At 52.4% G+C, this 25580-nt stretch overlaps 2 protein-coding genes across 2 annotated transcripts in view; one reads left to right on the top strand and one right to left on the bottom strand.

Moving 5' to 3' along the window:
• Window positions 1–1112: 1112 nt before the first annotated feature.
• Window positions 1113–22990, bottom strand: TUBGCP4 (tubulin gamma complex component 4). Its single transcript, XM_060259834.1, has 17 exons — window positions 22894–22990; window positions 22677–22810; window positions 20073–20190; window positions 15705–15758; window positions 15391–15447; window positions 14984–15063; window positions 13982–14183; window positions 13531–13696; window positions 12104–12228; window positions 7356–7406; window positions 7151–7256; window positions 6783–6890; window positions 4859–4997; window positions 4517–4694; window positions 4191–4325; window positions 3400–3516; window positions 1113–1262 (listed from the first exon to the last, which is right to left on the bottom strand). The coding sequence occupies exons 1-17, from the start codon at window positions 22960–22962 to the stop codon at window positions 1113–1115; spliced, it is 1989 nt and encodes a 662-aa protein (XP_060115817.1). The 5' UTR covers window positions 22963–22990.
• A 535-nt stretch (window positions 22991–23525) lies between these two features.
• Window positions 23526–25580, top strand: part of IQGAP1 (IQ motif containing GTPase activating protein 1) — a 121585-nt gene continuing 119530 nt past the window's right edge. Inside the window, exon 1 of the mRNA XM_060260413.1 lies at window positions 23526–23574. Coding sequence (XP_060116396.1) covers window positions 23526–23574 — 49 coding nt within the window. The remainder of the gene's footprint in view (window positions 23575–25580) is intronic.

The raw sequence follows: 25580 nt of genomic DNA, 5'->3' as shown, positions 1-25580 counted from the left end.
ACTCAGTACTTCATGCAGAGTTTCTCTTCTTAGGATATAGCACAGATCCCTGCGGCTGAGTCTCAGTGGTCCAGATATCTATCCAGTTATAGGGCTGCTCTGAAGTTCGCATCCTGGGGTGAATCTCTTTTGGCCCCGAGTCAGAGAAGAAGCTGAGGGTGGGGCACAGCACTTTTATAAGGTTTCTTAAATTTTATTTTAATGAAGGTCAGGCTAATGTTAAAGGGTGGGGAGAGGGAGCCCCCCCCCCAGATGAGGGAAGAAACGCAGTCTGAGTGGTTCCTGAAGCAGCCAGTGCTCCAGGCAGAGCATTATGGGTAGAGACAGGCTGGAAAGGAGGAAGACGGTGGCTGCTGTCAGGTAGAGTGGGGAGACGTGCTTCCTTGCCCTTGTGAAGTGCTGCTTGTTCCCAAATCCATCTCACACCAGATAACCCCCATTCTTGCAGCTTATAAAAACAGAGAAGCAGCCCTGGTTTAAGACAGCTTGACTTCTGATGGAGGCAGAGAAACCCTGTTCTGAGGGGGTTTGGAGCACAAGGAGTCCAAAGAAACCCCCACCCCAGGAAAAATGTACCAGCAGCATGCTTTATTGAAACTCGTGAAGTAGTTTCCCAGTTATTGGAGGAGGCTCAGCACTTGGTAGCTGCCCCCTTCCACTCCCAGGCAGAGATGACCCTGGCTCTTCATTCCAGCCACGATGGGTTCAGTCCAGCCCCACGCTAAAGAGGAAGGGGGACAGTGAGAGGCAGGGGGAGAAAAACACTTTAGTGCAACACCCCCCCCCCCAGTGTGGTCTCCAAGGCCGGAGTAATGGGGAACCAGGAGGGCCACTTCCCTGATGAGCAAGGGGGTAATTCCTGCACGTCCTCTGGTTGGAGCAGTTCAACTGCCTGCCATGGGCATCAGCCTGTGGACTCCAGGCAAGGCTGGGGGTTTTCCCTGATGCACAGTTTGCCAGCCCCCAAGCTCAAAGGCCAACACCCAGCCATGCTGAGAGGGACGGCCCTTGTGTCCGTTCTGCTGGCCAGGGCCAGGGGGGATCTAAAGCCCTGGGGTGGGTCTGGGCTTCCAGGGAGGAAAAGGGATGAGAAGGAGGCGCCCGTCTTTTGCTCAGCCGTACCTGCCCAAGGTGCCTCCAGCCTGCGTGTAATACTTGTTGTAATCCAAGCGCAGCAGCAACTGAGCCAAGTCTGAGTTTATCTGGTGGTTGTGAACGCTGGAGAGAATCTTGAAGAGAAGGGAGGACTGGCTGCTGAAACCCTGCAAGGCAAACACACAAGTCATTTCTCCTGGTCCCCCCACCCTTCTGTCTGTCTGCCCCTGTGTAGAACTTTGGTGAAGAAGAAAAGACTGGATCTATACCCCGCCCTTCACTACCCAAAGGAGTCTCAGAGAGGCTGACAATCTCCTTCCCTTCCCTCTCCCCACAACAGACACCCTGTCCCTCTAAGCTGTGGAGTTTTGTAAGCAAAGATTCTACTTCATGAGCTACTGGCATTAAAGTTGTGAGTTACTGAATAAATTAGTTTGTTCTGGGGCCATTTTTTATCAGCTAAGATGTGTGAGCTGGAGGCTAAAAAAACTGAGCTAGCTCACACTAACTCAGCAGGAACACTCCTCCAGCAGGTGCATGAGGAGCAGTGGGATTTTGAGACCATAGACGTTTTCTGCTCAGAAATGTGACTGAGTATTAAACAGAAGTGATGGAAACTATCCCCCCTCCCTCTCTCAGGCATGGGGCACCGCCCTGGGCAAGGTCAAGCAGCTTTCCTCAGACGAGCCCGTTTGGAAGCAACTGCCTCTGGCATACAACAATGCCTGCAAGGGAACTTTCCATAACAACATAAGAGAAGCCTGATACCTGGGGACCAGGGAACTGGTTGCCTCACTCTGAGGAGGCGATCTGGGAGGCAAGCTATTTAAAGTTGGGACAAAACCCAAGCCATGGAGGAAAAGCACAAGACTCTCAGCTTGTCGGCAGCTGCAGACAGAGAGAAAGCCAGCCAACTGGGAGAGTTTGTGGTGGGAGAGGGGAGCAAGGTGTCTAAACCTCCCTCCTCCTGAATTCTGAAGCATTGGGGATTGTCTGCACCTGTGAAAATCTGTGTCCTGGAGGCCCTGGGAGCTGACATTCTCCTTATCTAATGGTAGAAAATTAACTAAACTGGATTGAGTGAAGTAGAGGTGCCTGATGAAAACATTTTAATAGTCTTTGCAGTGTGTTCAAAGCTTAATGGTTCTTGTGGAGCAAACAAGGCCTTCTATCTTTGAATTGGGATGCACATCAAGCTGACTTACATTAAATCCAACTCTTGGTGGTGGCTATAAGCTTCAAGAGGGGATTGGATCAACATATGGAGCAGAGGTCCATCAGTGGCTATTAGCCACAGTTTATTGTTGGAACTCTGTCTGGGCCAAGTGATGCTCTGTATTCTTGGTGGTTGAGAGGGGCAACAGTGTGAGGACTTTTTGTGTCCTGGCCCCACTGATGGACCTCCTGAAGGCACCTGGGCTTTTTGGCCACTGTGTAACACAGAGTGTTGGACTGGATGGGCCACTGGCCTGATCCAACATGGCTTCTCTTATGTTCTTAAGCCATGTTGGATCAGACCAATGGCCCACCTAGTCCAACACTCTGTGTCACAGTGGTAAAAAACCAAAACCAAACCAGGTGCCATCAGGAGGTCCATCAGTAGGGCCAGGACACTAGAAGCCCTCCCACTGTTGCCGCCCCCCCAAGCACTAAGAATACAGAGCATCACTTGCCCCAGACAGAGAGTTCCATCTGTACCCCGTGGGTTATAGCCACTGATGGACCTCCACTCCATATGCTTATCCAACCCCCTCTTGAAACCATCTATGCATACAGCTGCCATCACCTCCTGCGGTGGCAGCTTCTAATACTGTGTGCTTGAGGCTGATGCTGTGGAATCAGGAGAGCTGGTCGTCTGGCTGAGCAGGTCAACCCTGGACAAGGAAGGAACACACAGGCTCCGTGGCTGCTTCACAAGCAGTCGACCACATGCTTCTCTCATACCGCTGAATTGCCACACGGGGGGGGGGGGGGGAGGAAGAGGGCAGGAGGTCATGCTTCCCTTCAAACTTCCCCCCCTTCCTTTGGCCTGCAGCAGGAGTTCTCTGGGAGCGTCCCCCTGCCCTGCAGGGAGGGGAGGGGAGGGCAGCAAGACTGTTTTTGAGTATTCCGCCTGCGGGGAATGTTGGAGTCAGTTACCCAAACAAGCCAAAGGGTTGTGCGTCAAGTTGCAACCTTCCTTCAGCCCCACAGAAGGGCCTGCTGCACCGCCAAGGTGGTGGTCCCCTAGGAATGTCATGGTCTCCCACCACCTGCAAACACCAGGCACTGCATGAAGAGGAAGAGGAGGAGCAAAGGCTGAACCTTGGCCAGGATGCTCAGCTGGGTGGTCCCCCGCTCGTCCAGTGGTCCAAGGTTCTGGCTGACGAGAGAGCAGAAGCTGTGGCAGAGATCCAGGATTTCATTCAGGCAGTGGAAAGCCTGTAGAGCAAGAAAGCACAAGCCTCGGATTCAGTGGGAGCTCACAGCTCCTGAACCTTTCTGAGAGTCCCACCTCCTTGTCCATTGAATAGTAGGTGCAGCTGCATAACAATCCCTGGATGAGCTCCACCACCTGTTTTTCTAGCAGGGACATCACAAGGTGGGGGGGCACCTTGGCGCTGCCTTTCTCCCCGGAATTCCACATCTCTCACTGTGTTAATGGTGAGAAAACATTTGAAGACATAAACTGCTAATTCTGTTTAATACATTTCCATGGCCAAAGGAACTATTTTGATGCTCCTAAGGAACTGGCCAAGCAGCAGGCCAGTCCGGAGTACATTCCAAGTCCATCCCACGTTCCTCTGGGTGTGGTGCTTTGGGAAAAGGCAATGAGCAGCCTTTCTACCGCTGCTGCAGCCCCTAAGCTGCCAGCAGGAACACCCCCCCCCCTCTTGGGAAAGCTGCCTTCGCAATGCTAAGTGCACTGAGGGTGGCTGCTGGCGGCTTCAAGGGACAGTTGCTGTGACTTGCATATTTTATGCTCCTGGGCAGGGAGGTACCAGATAAATACTGTGGCAGCGCATCCTTCACATCTAGCATGTGTTCATGTACTGCAGGTTCCAGCAGCTCTTGCCCAGAATGGTGTGTGCCTCGTGGGACTACGTGGCACTTACTGGTTTCAGCAGGATGAAGGACTGTGCCAGGAGGTTGCTCAGGAAGTGGTCGTGCGCCAGTCGTATGCTCTCAAAGTCACGCGTGGAATTGACCTGCTGCAGGAGCTGTGCAAACTGTGACTCCAGGACATCCACCTGGGAACAAGAAAGCCAGAAAGCAAAGGGCCACAGGTGTCTTGGAGGGGAAAGGAACAGGGGCCTCAGCAGTTCTGGGCTGGAGCTTTAAAAGGTATCAGGAGAACCAACGACACGCAGCAGAGCACTGGAGATGGAGCCACCTGCAGGCCTCACAAAGGAAGGTGGAGCTGCCCAGTGCCCTCCCCTACCTGCAAGTAGTACTGCAGGTTGTCCACAAGGAAAGTCATGTGATGCCGCATCCGCCACTTGATGGCATCTGTTCGGCTGGATTCCAGGCCCTTGCACTGCATCTGCAGAGCCCAGCAGTGCTGCAGTTCCGCCTGGACGCGCCGCACACTCAGCAGGTACTTGAACACGACGTTGTATCTGAGGAGAGCACAGACCATGGTTGGTCCAGGAGCCTCTCCACCCAGAGTGCGGGGGCTGGAGTCCCCCAGACCTGGGAAGATTCATCACCCAAAGCAGTTCCTTCAAGCCATGAGAAGTGCTGCGGCCTCCCAACAGAAGCCAGAGAGAAGCACAGCACTCACTTTTCCAGGACAGCTGGAGTGAAGAGGATATGTAGAGGCCACTGGACTTTGTAGTGGAGCCCGAGGGCAGCCCAGCCTGATGTGGGAGATTCGTGGGGAGACAACTCTCGAGAGGGGGTTTCACGAGCTTGAGCAGCATCTGAAACAGAAGCCCAGGGGCACAAACTGCAGGCGAGGCAGGGGGCTTGCAAGTAACAGTCCAGCCACCCCAAGCAGGACTGTGAGAACTGGTGTGTGTGGGGGGGGAGGGGGATGGGATCTTTCTTGCCATGAATTCCTGTCTTCAGGAGAGACAAGAGGGTATTCTGCATCCTTTGGGCTTGGACCCTCCTTTGGAAGGAGGGCAGAGACAGCTTACAGAAGAGGCCTCCACAACGGAGGAGTCTCTCTTGCTGTCTAGAACAGGAATAACCAACAACAAGCATGGTGATGCACACTAGAAACCCTGACTTTGCACATATGCTGGTGGGGTCCCAACTGGCCAGGAATTAGAGAGAAATATCTGGCTGTTGTGGTAGACAGATCAATGAAAAGCTGTGCAAGCCTGTTCAGCATTATTAGGAAAGGGACTGAAAGTAAGACAACCTAACGTCCTAATTGTAACGTCCTAATGGCGTGGCCTTTCTGGCATACTATCTACAGTTCTGGCTGCTGTGTGTGTGTGTGTGTATATTCACTTTATGAATCACACGTTCTCTACAATGTAAGGCTCCAGATGATATACAACCATTAAAATCAGAATTAAAAGCTAGAAAACCGAGAATAGCTACATTATCTTAGGTGGCATCAGACGTTCCTTTATCGCCCAGCTGTCACTGTCTCATGGGCAGGAGAGGAGAGGGCCAAAGCAAAGACTGAGGAAAGGGGAAAAAGGAAGAATGCTGGCTACGAAGGAACTGTTGCTGTCCTCAACCGAAAACCTGGTGGAACATCTCTGCCTTATAGGCCCGTCAGCGCTGCATTGAGTCCTGCAGGGCCCTGGTGGTATTTGGTGGAGAGTTCCACCAGGTTAGATCCAGGGCTGGGTGGGGGTGGGGGAGAGCATGACAGACGCTTTTAAAATTACTTCTTGGGTGGAGAGAGCAGACAGAATTTTGTCTCTCTATCCCATAATACCAGAACTTGTGGACATCCAATGAGGTTAATGAGCAATAGGTTCAGGACAGACAACAGAAAATATTTTTAAAAACTCAACAAGAAATTAAATCATAGAATTCACTCCCAGTCAGTGTTCCCTAAGCTAAGTTAGTGTGAGCTAGCTCACAGATTTTTAGCCTCCAGTTCACACACTTTTGTCTTGGCTCAGGAAAAATGGCCCCAAAGCACAATAATTTATGCAGGAGCTCACAACTTCAAAGCCAATAGTTTGGAACTTTAATACCAGTAGCTCACAAAATAATTTTGGCTCGCAAGACTGCAGCTTAGAGGGAACACGGCTGCCAGTGAATGTAGAAATGGCCCTGAGCACAGATAGTTTGAAAAGAGGCTCAGCTAGATCCATGGGGGGAAGAGAGAGAGAGAGATTAGCTATTAGTCACAGGAGCCTCCATATGTAGAGGCAGCAAACTCCTGAATACCAGGGCTGGGAGGCATCAGCAAGAGAAGTCTGGTTTACTAGTCCTCCCCAGCTATGGTTGGCATGTGTCAAAACAGAATGCTGGAATCAGTGGATACAGAACTCCCTCCTGCTTTTGCTTCCGGAGAGCAACTAACGGGACTGTACAGAATCCCTCTCAGCCGCCTGGCCAGCAGTTTGCCATCTTCCCCGCTTTACAGTTGGGAGCCCAAGGCTGAGAAAGGGCTGCCTGCCCCTCCCCATCCAGCGGGATGGGGTCTGAACTCCAGCTGCCCTGACGACAGAGAAGGACTGCTCCACAGCTGGCAGCAGCTGAAGGTCAGAAGGGCCAGGAAGACTCAAACCCACCTCTGTGCTCCTTTCCGTGGTAATGGATGGTCAGATGGAGGAGAGGAAGGAGGTTGTCATCGTCCAGTAACACTTTGTGGGCAGACTGCTGGAATGCCACATTGACATCTGGGGGGGGGGGGAACAAAGGCACAAATTACCCAACCAATCAGCAGGCATGAGCCTCCCGGGCTGCTCTCCCCGCCCTGCTTTGTGGCTGATCACATCAGCAGTGCTTCACAGAGGTGACACAGACCTCCTGTTTCCACTTGCAGGAGGCAGGCTCTCTTTGGAAAGCAAGGGAATAGTTTTCTCTTGGCCTCTCATCCAGGGCTGAATGGAGGGAGGCCTCCTGCAGCACAAGCTGGCAAGGATTTTCTGACACTCACCGTGCTCTGTCACTGCACTGGGAGGCGTCTTCAGCATATGCTGTGCAGTGTCAATGAAAGCCTGGAAGAGCTCTCCTCTGCCCAAGAGATAGAAATCTTTAATAATCTGAAAGGGGGGCAAGCAACACGGAAGGCATCAAGGTCTCTGGCAGCAGGACCAACTCTCCAGCCTCTTGGAGAAGGTCAGCGGGAAGCCTGCATTTACCTTCAACTGTCCTATGAGATCTGATTCTTCTACCATCAGCTTCCATAAGTGCTAAAAAAGAAGAGAGGACAGTCCATCAATCCCCAACAGCTGAGGGGGGGGCACCTCTTCTCCCCAAGAGGAGATAAACCCTCATTTGAAGAAGCTGCTGTACACTGAGTCAGTCTACTAGCCTATCAAGGTATTGTCTACTCTGACCGGCAGCCACTCTCCAGGGTCTTTCACATCCACCTACTACGTGGTCCTTTTAAATTGAGATTCCCAGAATTGAACTCAGGGCCTTCTGCATCTAATGCAGACATTCTACCACTGAGCTACTGCCCCAGCGTCTTAGCTGTCACAAGTAGTCTTGTAAAGCAATTTGATAGGGGAGTTATCAGGGAAGTGCAAGAAAAACTGAACCACTTCTGCAATGGATTGCAGCAGCGTGGCTGGTGAGGTAGCCGAGGCAGTGACATGCAAAGTCTGTGGCATGTTTGTTTTCTTACCTGATGGTACATATGAACATATGAAGCTGCCTTATACTGAATCAGACCTTTGGTCCATCAAAGTCAGTATTGTCTTCTCAGACTGGCAGCGGTTCTCCAGGGTCTCAAGCTGAGGTTTTTCACACCTATTTGCCTGGACCCTTTTTTGGAGATGCCAGGGATTGAACCTGGGACCTTCTGCTTCCCAAGCAGATGCTCTACCACTGAGCCACCGTCCCTCCCCGTAACAGCAATTACACCTGCAGCAAGTTTAAGTTGATAGCCCTACTGGAGGAGAAGTTACAGGGACTTGAGGCATGCTTAAAACTATAAGAGAAGGTTGAGAGTTCATGGACAGAACACAGGAAGCACTCTTAAGAGGGCAACAGGAGGAGAAGGAAAAGGTATATTAGAAAAGGGTGGAAGGCGCACTGAAGAATGTAACCCACAGGAGCAGGAAAATCAGGAGATATTCCGAATCCGTTGCTAAGCATTTGGTTCCAGGACCTCCCCAAAGATATTGATTCTGAACCACTGAAACAAGAGCTGCTCTCCCAGCCTCCCCAAAGCTAGAACATTTCACGGCACCCTGTGGATGAGAGGACTTGAGCTTCTGCTCCCCAATATAGGAGAAGGTAAGTGCTGGTAATTGGGAATTCCCTACTGAGAGGTTAAAGTGTGCTGACCAGACTTGTCTTGAGAAGTATGCCAAGTGCACGCATCCAGGATGCAACAGATAGGGTAGAAAGACTTATCAAGCTCACAGATTATTATCCTTTCTTGCCCATCCAAGTGGGAACAAATGATACTGGCCAGCACAGCCCAGAATGTATTAAAAGAGATTATGTGGCTCTGGGTAAAAAGGTGAAGGGCCTGGGAGCATGGGTTGTGTTTTTATCAGTTCTGCCTGCCAAAGGCTGTGGCTTAAGAAGGAAAAGAAGAATTCTGCAAATAAGTGATTGGCTATATAGATGGCATCATCAGGAAAGGTTGGTTTCTTGAACCACGGCTCACACTTTCAAGATGAAGTTCTTCCATTAGGAGGCAGAGACTTGGACGAGACACTCCAAGAACAGATCACAATGTACTCAAAGAGATGGGACACAGCAGTCATGGGAGATTACTTGACTAAGAAGTCCAACTCTGCAAAAAATGAAAGGTCAAATAAATTCCTGATTGACAACTTTGTTTTCTAGAAAGTGGAGAGGGAAACAAGAGGGACTGCTCTGTGGGGCTTCTCACCAACAGGGAAGGGCTTGGTTGATAAGGTGGAACAGCGGGCACCCTGACTAGTAAGTGATCGTGTCATTTTGGAATTTACACCTTTGAGGAAGAGAACAGCTATTCATAGTTATATAGGTTGGACTTCAGGAAACAATTTTTTTTAACAAACTTAAAATTATGCTGGGTAGAACCCGATGGTCAGAAATAAGGGAGTTCAAGAGGGGTGGGAGTTTCTTAAAAGTGAAATGCTGAAGGCCCAATCACAAATGATTCCTTTGGAAAAGGAAAAATGGGAGGAGCCTAAAGACGTCAACGTGGCTCCAGAAACAGCTGTCTAAAGAAATGGAAGGAGGGCCTTATAACCAAGAATGAATGTGAACAAATGACCAGTGCTTGTAGGGAGAGTACTAGAAAAGCTAAAGCTCAGTATGAAGTTATTTTTGTTATGTTCAAAGTAAGAAAAAGGACAGGAAAGTGAAATTGTAACAGGAAATGAAGAGGGAGCAGAACTGCCCAATTCCTACTTTTCCCTTGCAAGGGAAATGTTTGTCAACATGGCAAAAACAGAAAACATGATGAGGGAAGGAAGTTGCAGCCTATGATCAGCATGGGGGCAGTACATCGACACCTAGTTTCTTTAAAAGAAACAAAGTCCTCAGGGCCAGATGAACTTCATTCAAAGGTACTAAAAGAACTTGCAGACATAATTTCTGAGCCTCTGTCCATTATTTTTGAGAATTCTTGGAGGTGAGGTGCCAGAAGATTGGAGGTGGAAAAATGTTGTCCCCGTGTTCAGTTAGAGGGAAAAAGGAGGATCCAGGTAACCACAGACCCATCAGCTTGATGTCTATACCTGGAAAAGTTTTAGAACAAATCATTAGTCAGTCCTTGAGCAATTAGAAAGGATGGATCTGATTACTAAGAGCCAGCATGGATTTCTTAAGAACAAGTCCTATTAGACTAACCTTATCTCTCTCTCTTTTTTTTAGAAAGTTACTATCTTGCTGGGTCAGGGGAATGCTGTAGACGTAGTTTGTCTTGATTTCAATAAGGCTTTTCATAAGGTTCCACATAATATTCTTGTTGACAAATGTGTTGGTAAAATGTGGTTTGGATCCTATTACTTAGGTGGATCTGTAACAGATTTGACAGATCACACCTAAAGAGTGATTGCGAATGGTTCCTCATCCTCTTGGAGAGGAGTGATGAGTGCCTCAGGGATCTGTCCTGTGACCTTTTTTGTTCAACAGCTTTATGAATGAATTGGATGAAGAGAGAGAATAAATTATTAAATTTGCAGATGACACTAATTTGGGAGGGGTTGCAAATACAGTAGAAGACACAGGATTATCTTAACAGGCTGAAAAACTACACTAAAACAAATACAGTGAATGTCAATGGAGATAAATGTAAAGTTCTGCATTCAGGTCGGAAAAATCAAATGTATAATTATAGGAAAGGGAGACTTATCTTGACAGTAGTATGTGCAAAAAGGATCTTGGGGTCTTAGTGGACCATACACTGAACATGAGTCAGCAGTGCAATATGGTAGCTAAAAAGGCAAGTGCAATTTTGGGTGATACCAACACAGATACAGTATTCAGCTCACGCTAAGTGATGGTGTCGCTTTACTCTGCTCTGGCTAGACCTCACCTGGAGTATTGTGGTCAGTTTGGGGCACCACAATTTAAGGATACAGAGAAGCTGGAATGTGACCAGAGAAGGGCAATGAAGATGGTAATGGGTCTGGAGACGAAGTCCTGTGAGGCTGAAGGAGCTGGATATGTTTAGTCTGGAGATGACTGAGAGGTGATATGACAAGCATCTTCAAGGATCCAGAAGGGCTGTCATATAGAGAATGGCACAGAGTTATTTTCTGTTGCCCCAAAAGGTTGGACCAGAACCAATGGGTTGAAATTAAATCAAAAGAGTTTCCATTTTGATGTTAGGACCGTGAGAGCGGTTCCTCAGTGGAACAGGCTTCCTCCTTGGGAGGTGGTGGGTGGGCTCTCCTTCCTTGGAGGTTTCTAAACAGAGGCTGAATGGCCACCTGACAGGACAGGCAATGTTGGTCCTGCAAACTTAGGCAGATCATGAGGGGGAAGCAGAAAGATCGCATCAGTGCTTAGTTCTTGTGGTCCGTAGAGACAGTCAGTTTGATGCAGGGGTCAAGAGTTGTGGACACTAATCTGGAGAACCAGGTTTGATTCCCCAGTCTTCCACATTAAGCTTCCTTGAAAATTTGTGAAGTCTTAAAGATGCTACTGGAATCTTTTCAGTCCTCCACACAAAGCCATCTGAGTGACCCTGGGCCAATCACAGTTCTCTCAGAGCTCTCTCAGCCCCACCCACTTCACAGGGTGTCTGTTGTGGGGAAGAGGATAGAAAAGGAGATTGTAGGCCGCTCTGAGACTCTGTCCGTGAAAGGGCAGCTTCTGAGAGAGCTCCCTCAGCCCCACCCACCTCACAGGGTGTCTGTTGTGGGGAAGAGGATGGAAAAGGAGATTGTAAGCCACTCTGAGACTCCACGTGAAGGGCAGGGCATGAATTCAATATTTTCTTCTTACAGGCCAAGGAAAATGCTGATTGCCACTTTAGGGTCAAGAAACATTTTTTCTCCAGGCCAGTCTGGCCAGGGATCTTTGAGGGTTTTTTGCCATCTCTGGGCATGGAGCAGTGGTTACTGGGTGTTTGTGGGCAGAGGTATTTGTGAGTTCCTGCATTGTGCAGGGGGCTGGACTAGATGACCCTGGAGGCCCCTTCCAGCTCTATGATACTAAACAGTGGAACTCATTGCCAGTGGGCCTAGCGCTGGCCATGAGCACAGGTGGCTTTGCAAGGGCACAAGATGCACGAGGGGCACTTCCATCAGTGGCTGCCAGCCATGGTGACTCAAGGGAGCCACAGTATTCTGAAGCAGTGAAGCTGGGAATGCCAATGGTAGGAAGCAGCATCAGAGGTAAGGCCTTGGTCAGTTGGCTTTTCATGCCCACTGTGCTGGACTAGACGGACCCTCGCTGGTCCAATCCAGCAGGGCTCTTCTTACGTTATGCTGACCTCAGCCACAGTGCTCCGGATCCAGTCAACCACAGACTCAAAGTCCACCAGGTTGAAGACAGGCTGCTGCTTCAGGCGATGCAACTCTGCAGCAAAGGTGTCCTCCTGGTTCTTCAAGATGGATCCTGAGGCACAAGGAACAGCCATCTAGTCAGCAGGTGCCCTTCATGTCCATGGGAAGGGAGGGAGGGAGGGAGACACACTGAACAACACATTGCTCTGTCCCACTCGCTGGTCCTACTGAATGTGACTCCAAGAACAGCCGCACGAGCAAGATGCCAGAAAGAACCAAAGGGAGGGCCTTCAGTGGAATCCTGCCTTTCCTTCTGAATACCTTAAGACAAGTGCTGGACAGCCATAACAGATGGAGTGGGGGAACGCTGAGGTGGATGACACGTATGGGAAAATAGCCTGAGGCACCTGTGATCGCAAAAACAGACAACTGAAAGGCTTTAGGTCAGATCTGACATCAATATTACTTTGTTGGGCCAGGCCACATGTGCCATAGAATGTAGAGCCAGACACTGGAGATACAGGCTCTATAAAGAGACAGAGCTGTTCATCTCAGAGCCGATGAGTCCTTGGTGCAAGGCCTCATGAGCCAGGGGGGAGGTGGATTAAAAAACCCACCTGGGTGGACTGGAAAGCCAGTGGTGCAGTGGAGGACATCTCCTCGGGGTGGGTGGCTGGAAACACACAGCCACGGCACAGAAGAAGAAATGGGGTCTCTTTGTGATTGGCTGGAGCCTGGGAACACCCAACTCTGCCAGAGTCCCTGATCTGATCTCTACTCTGCCGCTTCCTGCTCACATTGAGAACCCCACAACTGACGGATACAACACCCCAACTGGAGCACGAACTCCACTGGGCCATTCAAGGGCAGGATTGTGGGAAGGACTCACACTCACAAATGGGCACTCTTCAAGGGAGCCCACAAGGAAACCAAGGATTCCGGCACCAGTTCCCTAACTCTGGTGTGAAGAAATGCATTTCCCCCTGAGAGGTGTGAGATGAGGAAAATCTCCCCTTTTGAGTTTTAACAGGTTCTCTTCAATGGCATTCCAGGCTCATCTTCATACAAATGCTAATAGATCTACTAAACTCCCCTCTTCAAGCAGGGAACAGAGTTTCGGGGGAATAAATTGCTAAAAGGTCTCAAAGAAAAAGATTCTTGCAGATCTCCAGGAAACATCTCTTTGACCTGGCGTGACCTGGCAAGTGGGGGAGCAGCAGGAGCAACATGAAGTGTTCTCTTTTCCTGGGACGCTGAGCCCGTGAGAGGACACACAACGACCTCTCGGCAGCCATGTCTGACCGTGGGAAACTGGGCGTCCTGACAGATGTGGTAGCAGCAGGCAACCGTGAGAGTGAAAGAAAACTGGGTTTTATTTCACTCTCCTTATGCTGAAGGAGCCAAAGTTTCGTACCTTTTTTGGTCAGGTTCACATTCTGACTCTCAAACATCTGCACTGACTCTCCCACAAAGAGAATCTTCTCAGCAACACGCACGGGGATGTAAGAGGGCAGCATTTCTATCCGCAGGGAGAACTGCTTTGGAGAAGGGGCCAGCATGTTCTCTTCTTCAATCAGCCGCTGCCACAATAAGATGCAGGGTGCAGAGAGAGAGAGAGAGAGAGAGAGAGGGGAGAGTGGACGATCCACCACGCAAAAGGCACGGAGCCAAGCCGCTTTTGTCAAAGGTTCTGGCTGGCACCCTGCCCATCAAGCAGGTGTTGTTGGGAGAGAGCAAAAATGTGGTGACAGGCAAAGGCGATGATAAGAACCTCCCTCAAACCACAAGCCACAGCCCATCTGCCTGCTATTTAGGGAGTACATCCATAGGAGAGGGCACAGTGACAAGACTAGGCCACATCTCACCATATCTTGCAGCTCCCGTAGCTGTTTCCCCGTCAGCCCTCCGATGCCCAGATCCTCCTCCTCTTCTTCAGGCTGGGAAGGGACACTCCCTGAAGAGGGACCCTGCTTGATGAAGAACTCCTCGTGCTGGTCCAGGAGTAGCCCGTGCAGCATCCAGGCCGAGAGCTGTTTGTACATGACCCCATGACACATGGCCAGCACCCTGGAGCAGAGGTGAACAGCAACAGCAAGGAGGAAGGCTTCAGGAGGCGCCAGCATTGCCCAGGCTAGCCAGGCTGAACTAAGAGAGGCAGAGGGAGGGGTGCTTCCCAGAGAGCCAGCCAGGGGAACAGAGCGACAAGCAGCCACGCTGGCCCCTTGCAGGAGATGGTTTTGCTGAGGGAAATCTCCCTCCTGCCCACAGCGGGGTTGCCAGGTCCCAGTCAGGAGATATCTGGGGGCTTTGGGGGTGGAGCCAAGAGTGTGACAAGCATGATTCAACCTTGAAGGGAGTTCTGGCCATCACATTTTAAAGGGACCACACTCCTTTTAAATTCCTTCTTTCAATTGGAAATAATGGAGGATAGGAGCACCTTCTTTAGAGGCTCATAGAATTAGACCCCCTGGTCCAATTTGGGAGACTTTTTGAGGAGAGGCACCAGATGCTATGCTGAAAATCTGGTGCATCTGCCTCAAAGAACAAAACTCCCCCTCAGAGCCCCATATAGCCATGGATTGATTCTCCATTATACCCTTTGGAGAGCAGTCTCCATGGCAAGTAATGGAGTGCCCAGCAGACATTTCCTGCCCCCACCCTTCTGATAACCCTGAAGCGAGGGTGGGCCTGCAAACTGGTGGATCCCCTGCCCCCAACTGGGGATTGCAACCCTAGCCTGTGGCCAAAAATCTAGCATTCCTCCCCAGCCTGATCTCAGCAGAATAATAATAAAAATAATAATATTTAATTTATATCCCACCCTCCCCGCCATAGCAGGCTCAGGGCGGCTCACAGAAGCCTCTTACTGTTCTAGGGCGCTTCGCACAGGCGGCAAGCCCCCCCGGCTGTATCGGTGGACGATCTCCAGGATCTGGCAGCCATGAATCTGCACAGGAAACAGAGCCATAACATTCCTTTCTCCAGGTATGGATCTGAAGTTCTGCAAGCTCCAATACCACCAGGTGAGCTTCAACAGGCCCTCCAACCTGCCCCCGCACCGGCTGCCAACCTGGAAGCAGGGGGAATTATCTTAAACTCCTCAATTCCAGTGAGCTGAGAACCGGCACTGCCTCAGTTACTTGCAGACTTTGTGCTTCCTCAGGCAGCTGGGCAGGCCTCTAGGAGGACAGCCAGCCTTCGCTAGTGAGAACACTTTGTGCTGCGTCTGCATTAGAGCAAAAGGTGGAAAGGAGCTGTCTCTGCCAGGTGGTACCTTCTGGGTCTTGATCTGCTCCACTACAACCATCAACGAAGGAAAAAGGAGTTGAAACTGCAAAACCAGAAGAGGGATGGTTGGTTACAAGGGATGTTGGGGCCAGCTAGGGAAAGAAGCAACTTCACTAATCCCCAGTTCCTGTTGGACCAGAAGGGAGGTTTTGGTGTTTGCCCGAGGAAGGGCAGAGGCACACTTCTCAGCCTGCCTTCTTCCTCCAGGTCCTCAGTTCTCACCACCTCTTCTATGAAGCTGTGTGTGGAGAGAAGGCCTCTGTCCCTCAGGGAAGTCTGTGACCAACAGGCAGGACATACCTGGTCCAAGGAATAGTTCACATGGGATATGGTCAGGTGAGGATCGGCCAAGAACTGCCAAGAACAAAGGGAAAAGGGAGAAAAGAAGAAGTCTCTTGGTGAGACACAAACAGTTTCCAGAAACTCTGGAGACACATTTGACCCTGTTGTCAAGTGGCAGCAGAACTGAACCTGAGTCCAGTAGAACCTTCAACAACATTTGGAACAATGCAAGTGTTCATGAATGACTTGAGCTTTGACTCACAACATCAGTACTGATGGCATGAGCTCTGACTCCAAAGCTTATACCCTGGAAAATTTTCTTCATGCTACCAGACTCAAATATAGCTAAATTTTACTAATTAATGTATTTGTGAATTTAAAGTATAAAGCAAAGTTCCAAATATACCCAATTACTTGAGAGAGAAGGCTGCAAATTGCTCTACCTTATACTACCTTTGCATATGCATCTTACGTTCACCATAAAAGGTAAGAAAAATAAAAGTCAGATTTAGAAAACTAGAAACCAATCTGGACAGAATCAGACAAGTCACAACATGTAGGATTATCAGTATATCTGGATATAAAGTTAAATTTTATGGCACTGAGAACACTGAACTTTTCAGTCTATACATTTTGAGTACATAAAACCTTACCTTAAAAAGCTGATTTCAAAAATAAAGAAATATGTCTTTTCTGGCTTTTCCTCCTAACAATCCATAAGCTATGTGCCAGGAAGGGGCTAAAACTCAGGGCCACTTTCCCTCTTGCTGCCTGCCTGGACCCCATTCTGATGAGCACTTTCCCCCTCAGCAGGTTTCTTTTATTGTGTGTGTGTGGGGGGGAGAGGGGAAGCAGTGCCCTGCAACTGCTCCAGTGTACATGTGCAGGCACACCTGGTGTGCTGTACTATTTTGTGTATTCCTTCTGATGCACACGTCCCAAGAGGTCTTTATTAACTGAGAAGAGTCCCCGAAACAAAGCCCTTTATGATGGTGTGTTTAAGGGCCACTTCGTCTGATGCACAAAGCAATCATCTTGGTGCCCAGTTGGGACCATCTGCTAATTAGTTCCTGCTGGCATTTGCGTAGGGCGGTGCGCCGGGGTGTGTTGGTGTGCCAAATTAGGCTCTCCTCACATTACTTCAAATAGAAAAGCAATTATTTGCATTAATTTTGCTGGCCTGAATCGTTCTCCCTCAGCGGAGTACTGATAATTTTGTACAGCCCGTGAATTATGTTATAAATATCCAAATGGCCTTGGCAGAAAAAAGGTTCTGCACCCCTGATCATCCCAAACAGCCTGAAGGGGAGAGAAGGAAGGAGAGCTGGGTTTATACCCTGCCCTTCACTCAGAGCGGCTCGCAATCTCCTTCTCTTCCTCTCCTTACAACAGATACCCTCTGAGGTAGATAGGGCTGAGAGGGCTCCGAGAGACCTGGGATTGATCCAAGGCCACGCAGCTGGCTGCATGTGGACGAAAGGGGGGAATCAAACTTGGATATCCAGGTTAGAGTCCGTCACTTTTAACCACTACATCAAACTGGCTCTAGCGTCTTCATATTACATACAATTATCACTAAATATTATTCCAATTTGCTGTTATCGTACAAGAGAACAGAGGAAGCACTGAAGATTTTGGAAAAGGCTAAAGTTATATCTGTTTTTAAGAAAGTGATAGCCACAAGCATAGAAGTTTAAAAGGGAGTTAGACAGATTCATGGAGAAAAGATCCATGAAATTGCTGAGCAGACAGGTTAAAACGGATAAAAGGAAGTACTTCTTCACCCAAAGGGTGATTAACATGTGGAATTCACTGCCACAGGAGGTGGTGGCGGCCACAAGTATAGCCACCTTCAAGAGGGGTTTAGATAAAAATATGGAGCACAGGTCCATCAGTGGCCACAGTGTGTGTGTATATATAAATTTTTTTGCCACTGTGTGACACAGAGTGTTGGACTGGATGGGCCACTGGCCTGATCCAACATGGCTTCTCTTATGTTCTTATGTGATACAGAGTGTTGGACTGGATGGGCCATTGGCCTGATCCAACAGGGCTTCTCTTATGTTCTTATGTGACACAGAGTGTTGGACTGGATGGGCCACTGGCCTGATCCAGCATGGCTTCTCTTATGCTCTTATCCATGAATGGTTGCTAAATACAGTGTCTAAAGGGACCTTTTATAGACAGACACAGCAAACTTTGTAACCCAGTGCTAGGAGGCAGCAGTTCTTTCAAAGTGGATGATGTGGTCTCCTTCTTGAAGTGCATGTTCAGCTACAGCTGATTTTTCTGACTGAAACAAGCGACAGTGTCTCTTGTGTTCCTTTCTACGGTCTCACATTATCATACCCGCCTGAACAGAGAAGCTATTGAGATTTACAAACACCTGCACAATTTTAACAGAAAGGAAGAAGGCATTTTCATCCACCAATCTTGGTACCCAGCTCTGCAAAACACCCTACAGACTATAAATTGCAGAAAGTCTCAGAACAACCAGCAAATTCCACAGAACAATCAGCACAGTCAACAACCATCTTCCTTATCTTCAAACCCCTTCCAACCCTCCCAGCAATTAACACGGAACAATGGTCGCATTCAACAGCCAGTTTCCTTATCACTACCCTTCCAGGAAGCCCCACCAAACAATGGGCACATCCACAAACCAATTGCCCTTTCATCACACCCCCTCCAGCCTAGAAATAGCAGCTCTCCAGCAGCCCTGGCCCCACTCAACGCACAGCAGCCAAGAAGGTCAGAGCGCCTGCTCTGGCTGCAACGCCACTGAGGATGTTCTCCGCAGCTGAGAATGAAACGTCTGGAAGGAAAACTTTCTCCAGTAGAACACGGCACTTGATCCCGAAAGACTCTACAAACCCTAATGATGTTACCAGCCGTGAAAACCTGAAATCTTTGAGAATCTACCACAGTTTTTCTAAATTGCTTCTTGCCACTCACATTTCTCCAAAAAATAAAAACATTAACTGGAATGAAGTTCAGAAAAGGAAGATGCAAACATAAGGCAAGGGTCTATGACCAGTCACTGAAGTAGCTGCTGGAAAGGGAAATTCCAAAGGGAGGCAGAAACAGTGACCATTCAATTCTAGTTGCTTTATTTTAAATTACCCCTTTGCAAATGCAGACTTTTCAAGAAAAAAATCCAGACATATAGGAGATAGCATTTTCTCCCCACATAAGAAAAATAACCTTCGCCCCGCAAGCTCATGACAATTGGAGCTAGGGCCTTTTCTGTAGCAGCCCCACACTGGTGGAATGAGCTCCCAGAGGAGGTCAGGGCCCTGCGAGAGCTTGTACAGTTCCACAGGGCCAGTAAGACAACACTCTTCCAACACGCATTTGCAAGTTAGATCATTGGCTACTACAGTCTCCACAAAATATCTGGACCACCTCTTGCAATCTGCTCCATATAGAACATCTGGACCATTAGGGTCTGTTTTACAGAGAACACCTAGCTGGAATAGCAAGACAACACACTTATGGTCATAGCACCTGAAATGAAATGTCAATGTCTATGTTTTAAACTGTTTTTACTGTTTTATTGTATGTTTTGTATTCCTGCATATGCATGACTATGTGAGCTGCCCTGAGCCTGCCTCGGCAGGGAGGGCAGGATACAAATTGAATTTAAAAAAAAAAATTGATCTCCTTGAAAAAGCAGCACTTGAGCCTTCTTTACAAAAGACGACCATTGTTCAAAAACGGGAGGATCCCCCTTCAGTGTGGCACAAGACTCTCCTTTTTGTTTTCCTTCCCACTGAACACATCTTGTCAGTGAAACCCTCTTGCTACATTTCTCTCTTCCTCCTCTGAGGCCCTCTAGAGCAGGCTGCAAAGGAGAAGAGGAAACTCTTGTTCCTCTGTGGCAGTGGAGGGGGGCAGGAGGGGAGGCAGAGCTTCCAGAGCTGAGACTCTGCCTTGCAAGGAAGGACTATACCACCCTCCTTCCTTCCTCTGCTGCTCCCTCAGGAACCCCAAGGGTGTCCCAGAAGCCCTTCTCATGGCTAAGGATGGGGGAAATATTGGCACGGTTCCCACAGGCATTCTATCTTTATAAATAATTTTGCTAGACTTCTCTCTGGGGTCAAGAGCTCTGCATTGCAGCCAATTAGAGCAGCATGTGACTGAAGAGGCTTTAGGGAGCAGGCTTGTGAGTGCGAAAGCTGTCAGTTCACTGCCAGTGCTCTAAGGCTGTCAACAGCCGGTTCAGCTCTTGCCAGAGCAGGAGAACTGCAGGTGCCCTGTCTGGGGCTGAGAAGAGTGAGGAGCTGGGGAGGGTCTTGCCTGCCTGACCAAGAGTTGCCCCCCTCCTGATCCTCTGGGGGGTGGCTTTGGCCAGCAGCGTCCCTCAGCATCCAAGCTCTCCCTCACCTCTTGCTCCAAGTCAAGCAGCGCTTGCCGGTAGGGCTGCAGGACAGCATCCAGGCCGGTGCAGAAGGCACGTAGGTAGATCCCTTGCTGGGCCAGGTGGGCCTCCTGAAAGCAGAGGAGAGAGGAAGGAGGCGGAGAATGGCACTGGGGGGGGGGGGGCTGGGGTGGTTCTGGGGGGGGCTCACCTGCTGTTGCTGCAGAGGAGAGAGGAAGGAGGCGGAGACTGGCGCTCGGGCGGGGAGGGTGTGGGGTGGTTCTGCGGGGGGGGGCTCACCTGTTGCAGTTGTGGTGGTGGGGATGTTGCTGCAGGTACAGAGGAGACAGGAAGGAGGCGGAGGCTGGTGCTTGAGTGGGGAGGGTGTGGGGTGGCTCTGCAGGGGGGGAGCTCACCTGCTGCAGCTGTGGTGGTGGGGATGTTGCTGCAGGTGCAGAGAGGGAGGCGGAGGCTGGTGCTTGAGTGGGGAGGGTGTGGGGTGGTTCTGCGGGGGGGGGGGGGTCATCTGCTGCAGCTGTGGTGGTGGGGATGTTGCTGCAGGTGCAGAGAGGGAGGTGGAGGCTGGTGCTTGGGCGGGGAGGGTGTGGGGTGGTTCTGCAAGGGGGGAGCTCACCTGCTGCAGCTGTGGTGGTGGGGATGTTGCTGCAGGTGCAGAGAGGGAGGCGGAGGCTGGTGCTTGGGCGGGGAGGGTGTGGGGTGGTTCTGCAGGGGGGGAGCTCACCTGCTGCAGCTGTGGTGGTGGGGATGTTGCTGCAGGTGCAGAGAGGGAGGCGGAGGCTGGTGCTTGGGCGGGGAGGGTGTGGGGTGGTTCTGCAGGGGGGGAGCTCACCTGCTGCAGCTGTGGTGGTGGGGATGTTGCTGCAGGTGCAGAGAGGGAGGCGGAGGCTGGTGCTTGGGCGGGGAGGGTGTGGGGTGGTTCTGCAGGGGGGGAGCTCACCTGCTGCAGCTGTGGTGGTGGGGATGTTGCTGCAGGTGCAGAGAGGGAGGCGGAGGCTGGTGCTTGAGTGGGGAGGGTGTGGGGTGGTTCTGCGGGGGGGGGGAGCTCACCTGCTGCAGTTGTGGTGGTGGGGATGTTGCTGCAGGTGCAGAGAGGGAGGCGGAGGCTGGTGCTTGGGCGGGGAGGGTGTGGGGTGGTTCTGCAGGGGGGGAGCTCACCTGCTGCAGCTGTGGTGGTGGGGATGTTGCTGCAGGTGCAGAGAGGGAGGCGGAGGCTGGTGCTTGGGCGGGGAGGGTGTGGGGTGGTTCTGCAGGGGGGGAGCTCACCTGCTGCAGCTGTGGTGGTGGGGATGTTGCTGCAGGTGCAGAGAGGGAGGCGGAGGCTGGTGCTTGGGCGGGGAGGGTGTGGGGTGGTTCTGCAGGGGGGGAGCTCACCTGCTGCAGCTGTGGTGGTGGGGATGTTGCTGCAGGTGCAGAGAGGGAGGCGGAGGCTGGTGCTTGAGTGGGGAGGGTGTGGGGTGGTTCTGCGGGGGGGGGGAGCTCACCTGCTGCAGTTGTGGTGGTGGGGATGTTGCTGCAGGTGCAGAGAGGGAGGCGGAGGCTGGTGCTTGGGCGGGGAGGGTGTGGGGTGGTTCTGCAGGGGGGGAGCTCACCTGCTGCAGCTGTGGTGGTGGGGATGTTGCTGCAGGTGCAGAGAGGGAGGCGGAGGCTGGTGCTTGGGCGGGGAGGGTGTGGGGTGGTTCTGCAGGGGGGGAGCTCACCTGCTGCAGCTGTGGTGGTGGGGATGTTGCTGCAGGTGCAGAGAGGGAGGCGGAGGCTGGTGCTTGGGCGGGGAGGGTGTGGGGTGGTTCTGCAGGGGGGGGGCTCACCTGCTGCAGTTGTGGTGGTGGGGATGTTGCTGCAGGTGCAGAGAGGGAGGCGGAGGCTGGTGCTTGGGCGGGGAGGGTGTGGGGTGGTTCTGCAGGGGGGGAGCTCACCTGCAGCAGCTGTGGTGGTGGGGATGTTGCTGCAGGTGCAGAGAGGGAGGCGGAGGCTGGTGCTTGAGTGGGGAGGGTGTGGGGTGGTTCTGCGGGGGGGGGGAGCTCACCTGCTGCAGTTGTGGTGGTGGGGATGTTGCTGCAGGTGCAGAGAGGGAGGCGGAGGCTGGTGCTTGAGTGGGGAGGGTGTGGGGTGGCTCTGCGGGGGGGGGGAGCTCACCTGCTGCAGCTGTGGTGGTGGGGATGTTGCTGCAGGTGCAGAGAGGGAGGCGGAGGCTGGTGCTTGGGCGGGGAGGTTCTGCAGGGGGGCTCACCTGCTGCAGCTGTGGTGGTGGGGATGTTGCTGCAGGTGCAGAGAGGGAGGCGGAGGCTGGTGCTTGGGCGGGGAGGGTGTGGGGTGGCTCTGCGGGGGGGGGAGCTCACCTGCTGCAGCTGTGGTGGTGGGGATGTTGCTGCAGGTGCAGAGAGGGAGGCGGAGGCTGGTGCTTGGGCGGGGAGGGTGTGGGGTGGTTCTGCGGGGGGGGGAGCTCACCTGCTGCAGCTGTGGTGGTGGGGATGTTGCTGCAGGTGCAGAGAGGGAGGCGGAGGCTGGTGCTTGGGCGGGGAGGTTCTGCAGGGGGGCTCACCTGCTGCTGCAGCTGGGGAGGATGTTGCTGCTGCTGGAGGTGGGGGGCGGTGGGGGGCAGGAGCAGGGGCTGCTGCTGGGGCTGGAGGTTCTCGGCGCAGTGCTCGATGAAGTCGCTGAAGCGGATGTAGCAGGCGCCCAGGCGGCACACGCGGGCTAGCAGGCCGCTCTCGCTGGGGTGCAGGAAGGGCAGCTCCGGGCACACCTGAGCGGGGGGGGGGAGAGCCGTCAGGCCCAGCCCATACAGCCACGCTCGGCCCACCTCCCGCCACGCCCAGCCCAGCCCACCTGCAGGCCGGAGCCGCCGAAGAGGCCGCCCGTGTAGCCCCGCAGGGCCAGCAGCAGCTCGTGGATCATCCCGGCCGCCGCGCAAGGCACGACGGGAGGGAGGGAGGGAGGAGCGGCCGCCTCACGCCGCTGGGCATGCCGGGAAGCGCGTCGCCTCCCTCGCCCTCCCGCGAGCATGCGCACACCGTCTCCCTCGCGCTCTCCTGCTCCTCCTCGCGGGCGCGCCTTCCTGAGGGGAAAGGGGGGAGGGGGGCCGCTCGGAGGTCGCGCGCGCGCCCCCGTGTGTGGTGTGTGTGGTGCTGCCCGCGTGTCTCTTCCCGCCCCCCGCCCGAGACCCCCTGAGGGGCTGAGGAGGAGGGGGAGGAGTCGGCGCAGGCCACGCCCCGCCCTGCCTGCCTCGCAAGCCGAAGACCCCGCCGCCTCGCTCTCGCTCTCCTGCTCCTCCTCGCGGGCGCGCCTTCCTGAGGGGAAAGGGGGGAGGGGTGTGGTGAGGGCGGCTGAGGAGGGGGAGGAGTCGGCGCAGGCCACGCCCCGCCCCCTGCCCCGCCCCACCGCGGCCGCGCCCTTCCTGCCTGCCTGCCTCGCTCGCCGGAGACCCCGCCGCCTCGCTCTCGCTCGCTCGCTCGCCCGCCATGGCGGCCCTGGAGGAATGCGACGGCCCCGCCCGGCCCCACTACGGCTGTGAGTCCCGCCCTCTGGGCCACGGGGGGGGGGGAGGGAGATGGGGGGGTCGCAGGGCTGCTGCTTCGGGGAGGGGGCAGGGCGCCTTCTGTCTGAGCCCCCCAGACTCAGTCCCCAGGGCCCTCAGCGGCAGGGGGAGGGAGGCGGCGCTGGGCCTCAGCATGTCTCCCTCCCCCGCAGAGCGCCTAAATGAAACCAGAGCAGTTCGAACCTCCCCTCCCCCCCCCCCATTGGAGTCCCCTGGGGCCGGAAGGAGACGGGAGGCCGCTCGGTGTGGCACCTTTGGGAGGAGGCGGTTACAAATGGCCGCCTCTCGGGGTGGTGAAGCAAGAGCTCCGAGGCACCGTGGCTGCCTAGTACTGGGAATGACCTGGATCCAGGCGAACCCCTCAAGGCGGCTTCTCTGCATGAGACTGCGCTGGAGGAGACTTCAAGTGGCACAGTGCGCTCACACCACATCTGGGGACTGACGGGGAATCAGATTTTGGAATGCTGCCTCACAAATAGGAAGGAAGGAAGGAAGCAGGGCAAGCAAAGGGGATATAGAATCACCCTCTCTGCTATCATACCTCTCAGTGGGTAGCACATTTTTTTAACACGAAGGAGTATTTAGAACCAAAACCCATGACCTGCCGCACAAAATGGTACAGTCATTTTATCACCTCATTCCCTTGCCCAGGGATGTGCCATTCCCCAGCCTATACGGTGCATGTTCCTTCCTTTCTCCTGCCCACAAGGTGGCAGTTCTTCATCTTCTGGTTCCACAGGGGTGACAATAGGCTCTTCTGCCTGCCACGAATGTAAGGATGGAAAATTCTCCAGCCTCTTGTGGCTCTCACTCTGTAGTTGCCTCACCTTGACAGTGAGATGCCACAAAGGTGGGATGCAATCCACGGTCAGAGCGAAACACTTGGACGTTCCTAATTATTATATGGCGGAAGCGGATAGTTTGGCAAAAACTTCCCAACTTGGGCTTTCTAGTGGAAGTGTCCCTAGGAGACATAGATGGGGCAGGTGCATATGAATTTGGTTCCACAGTTTGTTCCACTGTGATGCCTGTTCTCTAGGAACAATTGTGGGTCAGAGGGCTGTCTGGGGTGACCTTGCACTTTTAAGTGGACTTCAGAAGCTGTCGTGGGTGTGCTTGAAAGGCAGAGCAGATCAGCTGATTGTAAACAAGGCCTGGCCATTGATTCTCACTGCTCACCCTGATAGCCATTTCTCCTGCTCTGTTCCAGGGAACTGTAGTAGTGGACTGTTTCCCCTCTCTTTGGACTGGCTTTCTGATATGTTCAAGACTGGTGGTGAGGAAAGGGAACCTTTCAGAGGCCTTTTGGCAACTGTTGGGGTGGTACTTGGAGCCCAGCAGTTTTTAGGATGAAAATCCTGACCCAGGGGTTGCTGTGGATAACGGCGAAGCAGGAGTAGACTGAGGCTTCCCCTGGGGTAAGAAGGTAGGCATGGCTTAGGTCCTGGAAATACACAGGCACACAAAACTGTCTTGGTTCAGCACATTGCCTGTTCCCTAAGCCTTTTAACCAGAGATGCCAGGAATTAGACTTTCTAAATGCCAAGCAGAGGCTCTACCATTCAATCCAGGCTGCTGCCGTAATAATAATATGAGCTGAAGTCACATGGTTACCATGTATATGAACCAAGGCTTGTGCCTGACGCCTGTATTCGATTCCCCAACTCTGTTGTGCAGGAGAAATGATAAGAGGTTATTTGGACAGGCTCGCAGCTGGCTCCCCCACTGCCCATCTCTTGAAATGTGGACTGCAGACATGGGTAAAGCAGCTGCAGCCGAGGGCTCTGAGAAGCACGCCAGGCCCGTTCATCAGAGAGGACCAGTGGGGTGCCCTCTGTGAGTTCTGCCATCCCCTCAGGCAAGACAGGTAGTAATGAACTTTAAAATTTCAGTGAGTCTCTTGAAAACGACTTGGTTTAAGATGAAATCTGCTTTTAATACGACTCTGAATGTTCAGGTCCACACAACAAAATGGAGT

Source organism: Heteronotia binoei, chromosome 19, assembly GCF_032191835.1.
Source record: "Heteronotia binoei isolate CCM8104 ecotype False Entrance Well chromosome 19, APGP_CSIRO_Hbin_v1, whole genome shotgun sequence".
Classification (NCBI taxonomy): domain Eukaryota; kingdom Metazoa; phylum Chordata; class Lepidosauria; order Squamata; family Gekkonidae; genus Heteronotia; species Heteronotia binoei.
Note: the sequence above shows the minus strand (reverse complement) of the source record. Positions and strands in the feature narration are given on the sequence as shown.

Coding starts and splice junctions, on each gene's coding strand:
- TUBGCP4 (XM_060259834.1), bottom strand. CDS start 22,962: ATGATCCACGAGCTGCTGCTGGCCCTGCGGGGCTACACGGGCGGCCTC. Junction 7,257..7,355: donor ATCTCATAGGACAGTTGAAG/GTAAATGCAGGC, acceptor CCCCCCTTTCAG/ATTATTAAAGATTTCTATCT. Junction 4,998..6,782: donor CCACGGAAAGGAGCACAGAG/GTGGGTTTGAGT, acceptor CTTCTGTTTCAG/ATGCTGCTCAAGCTCGTGAA.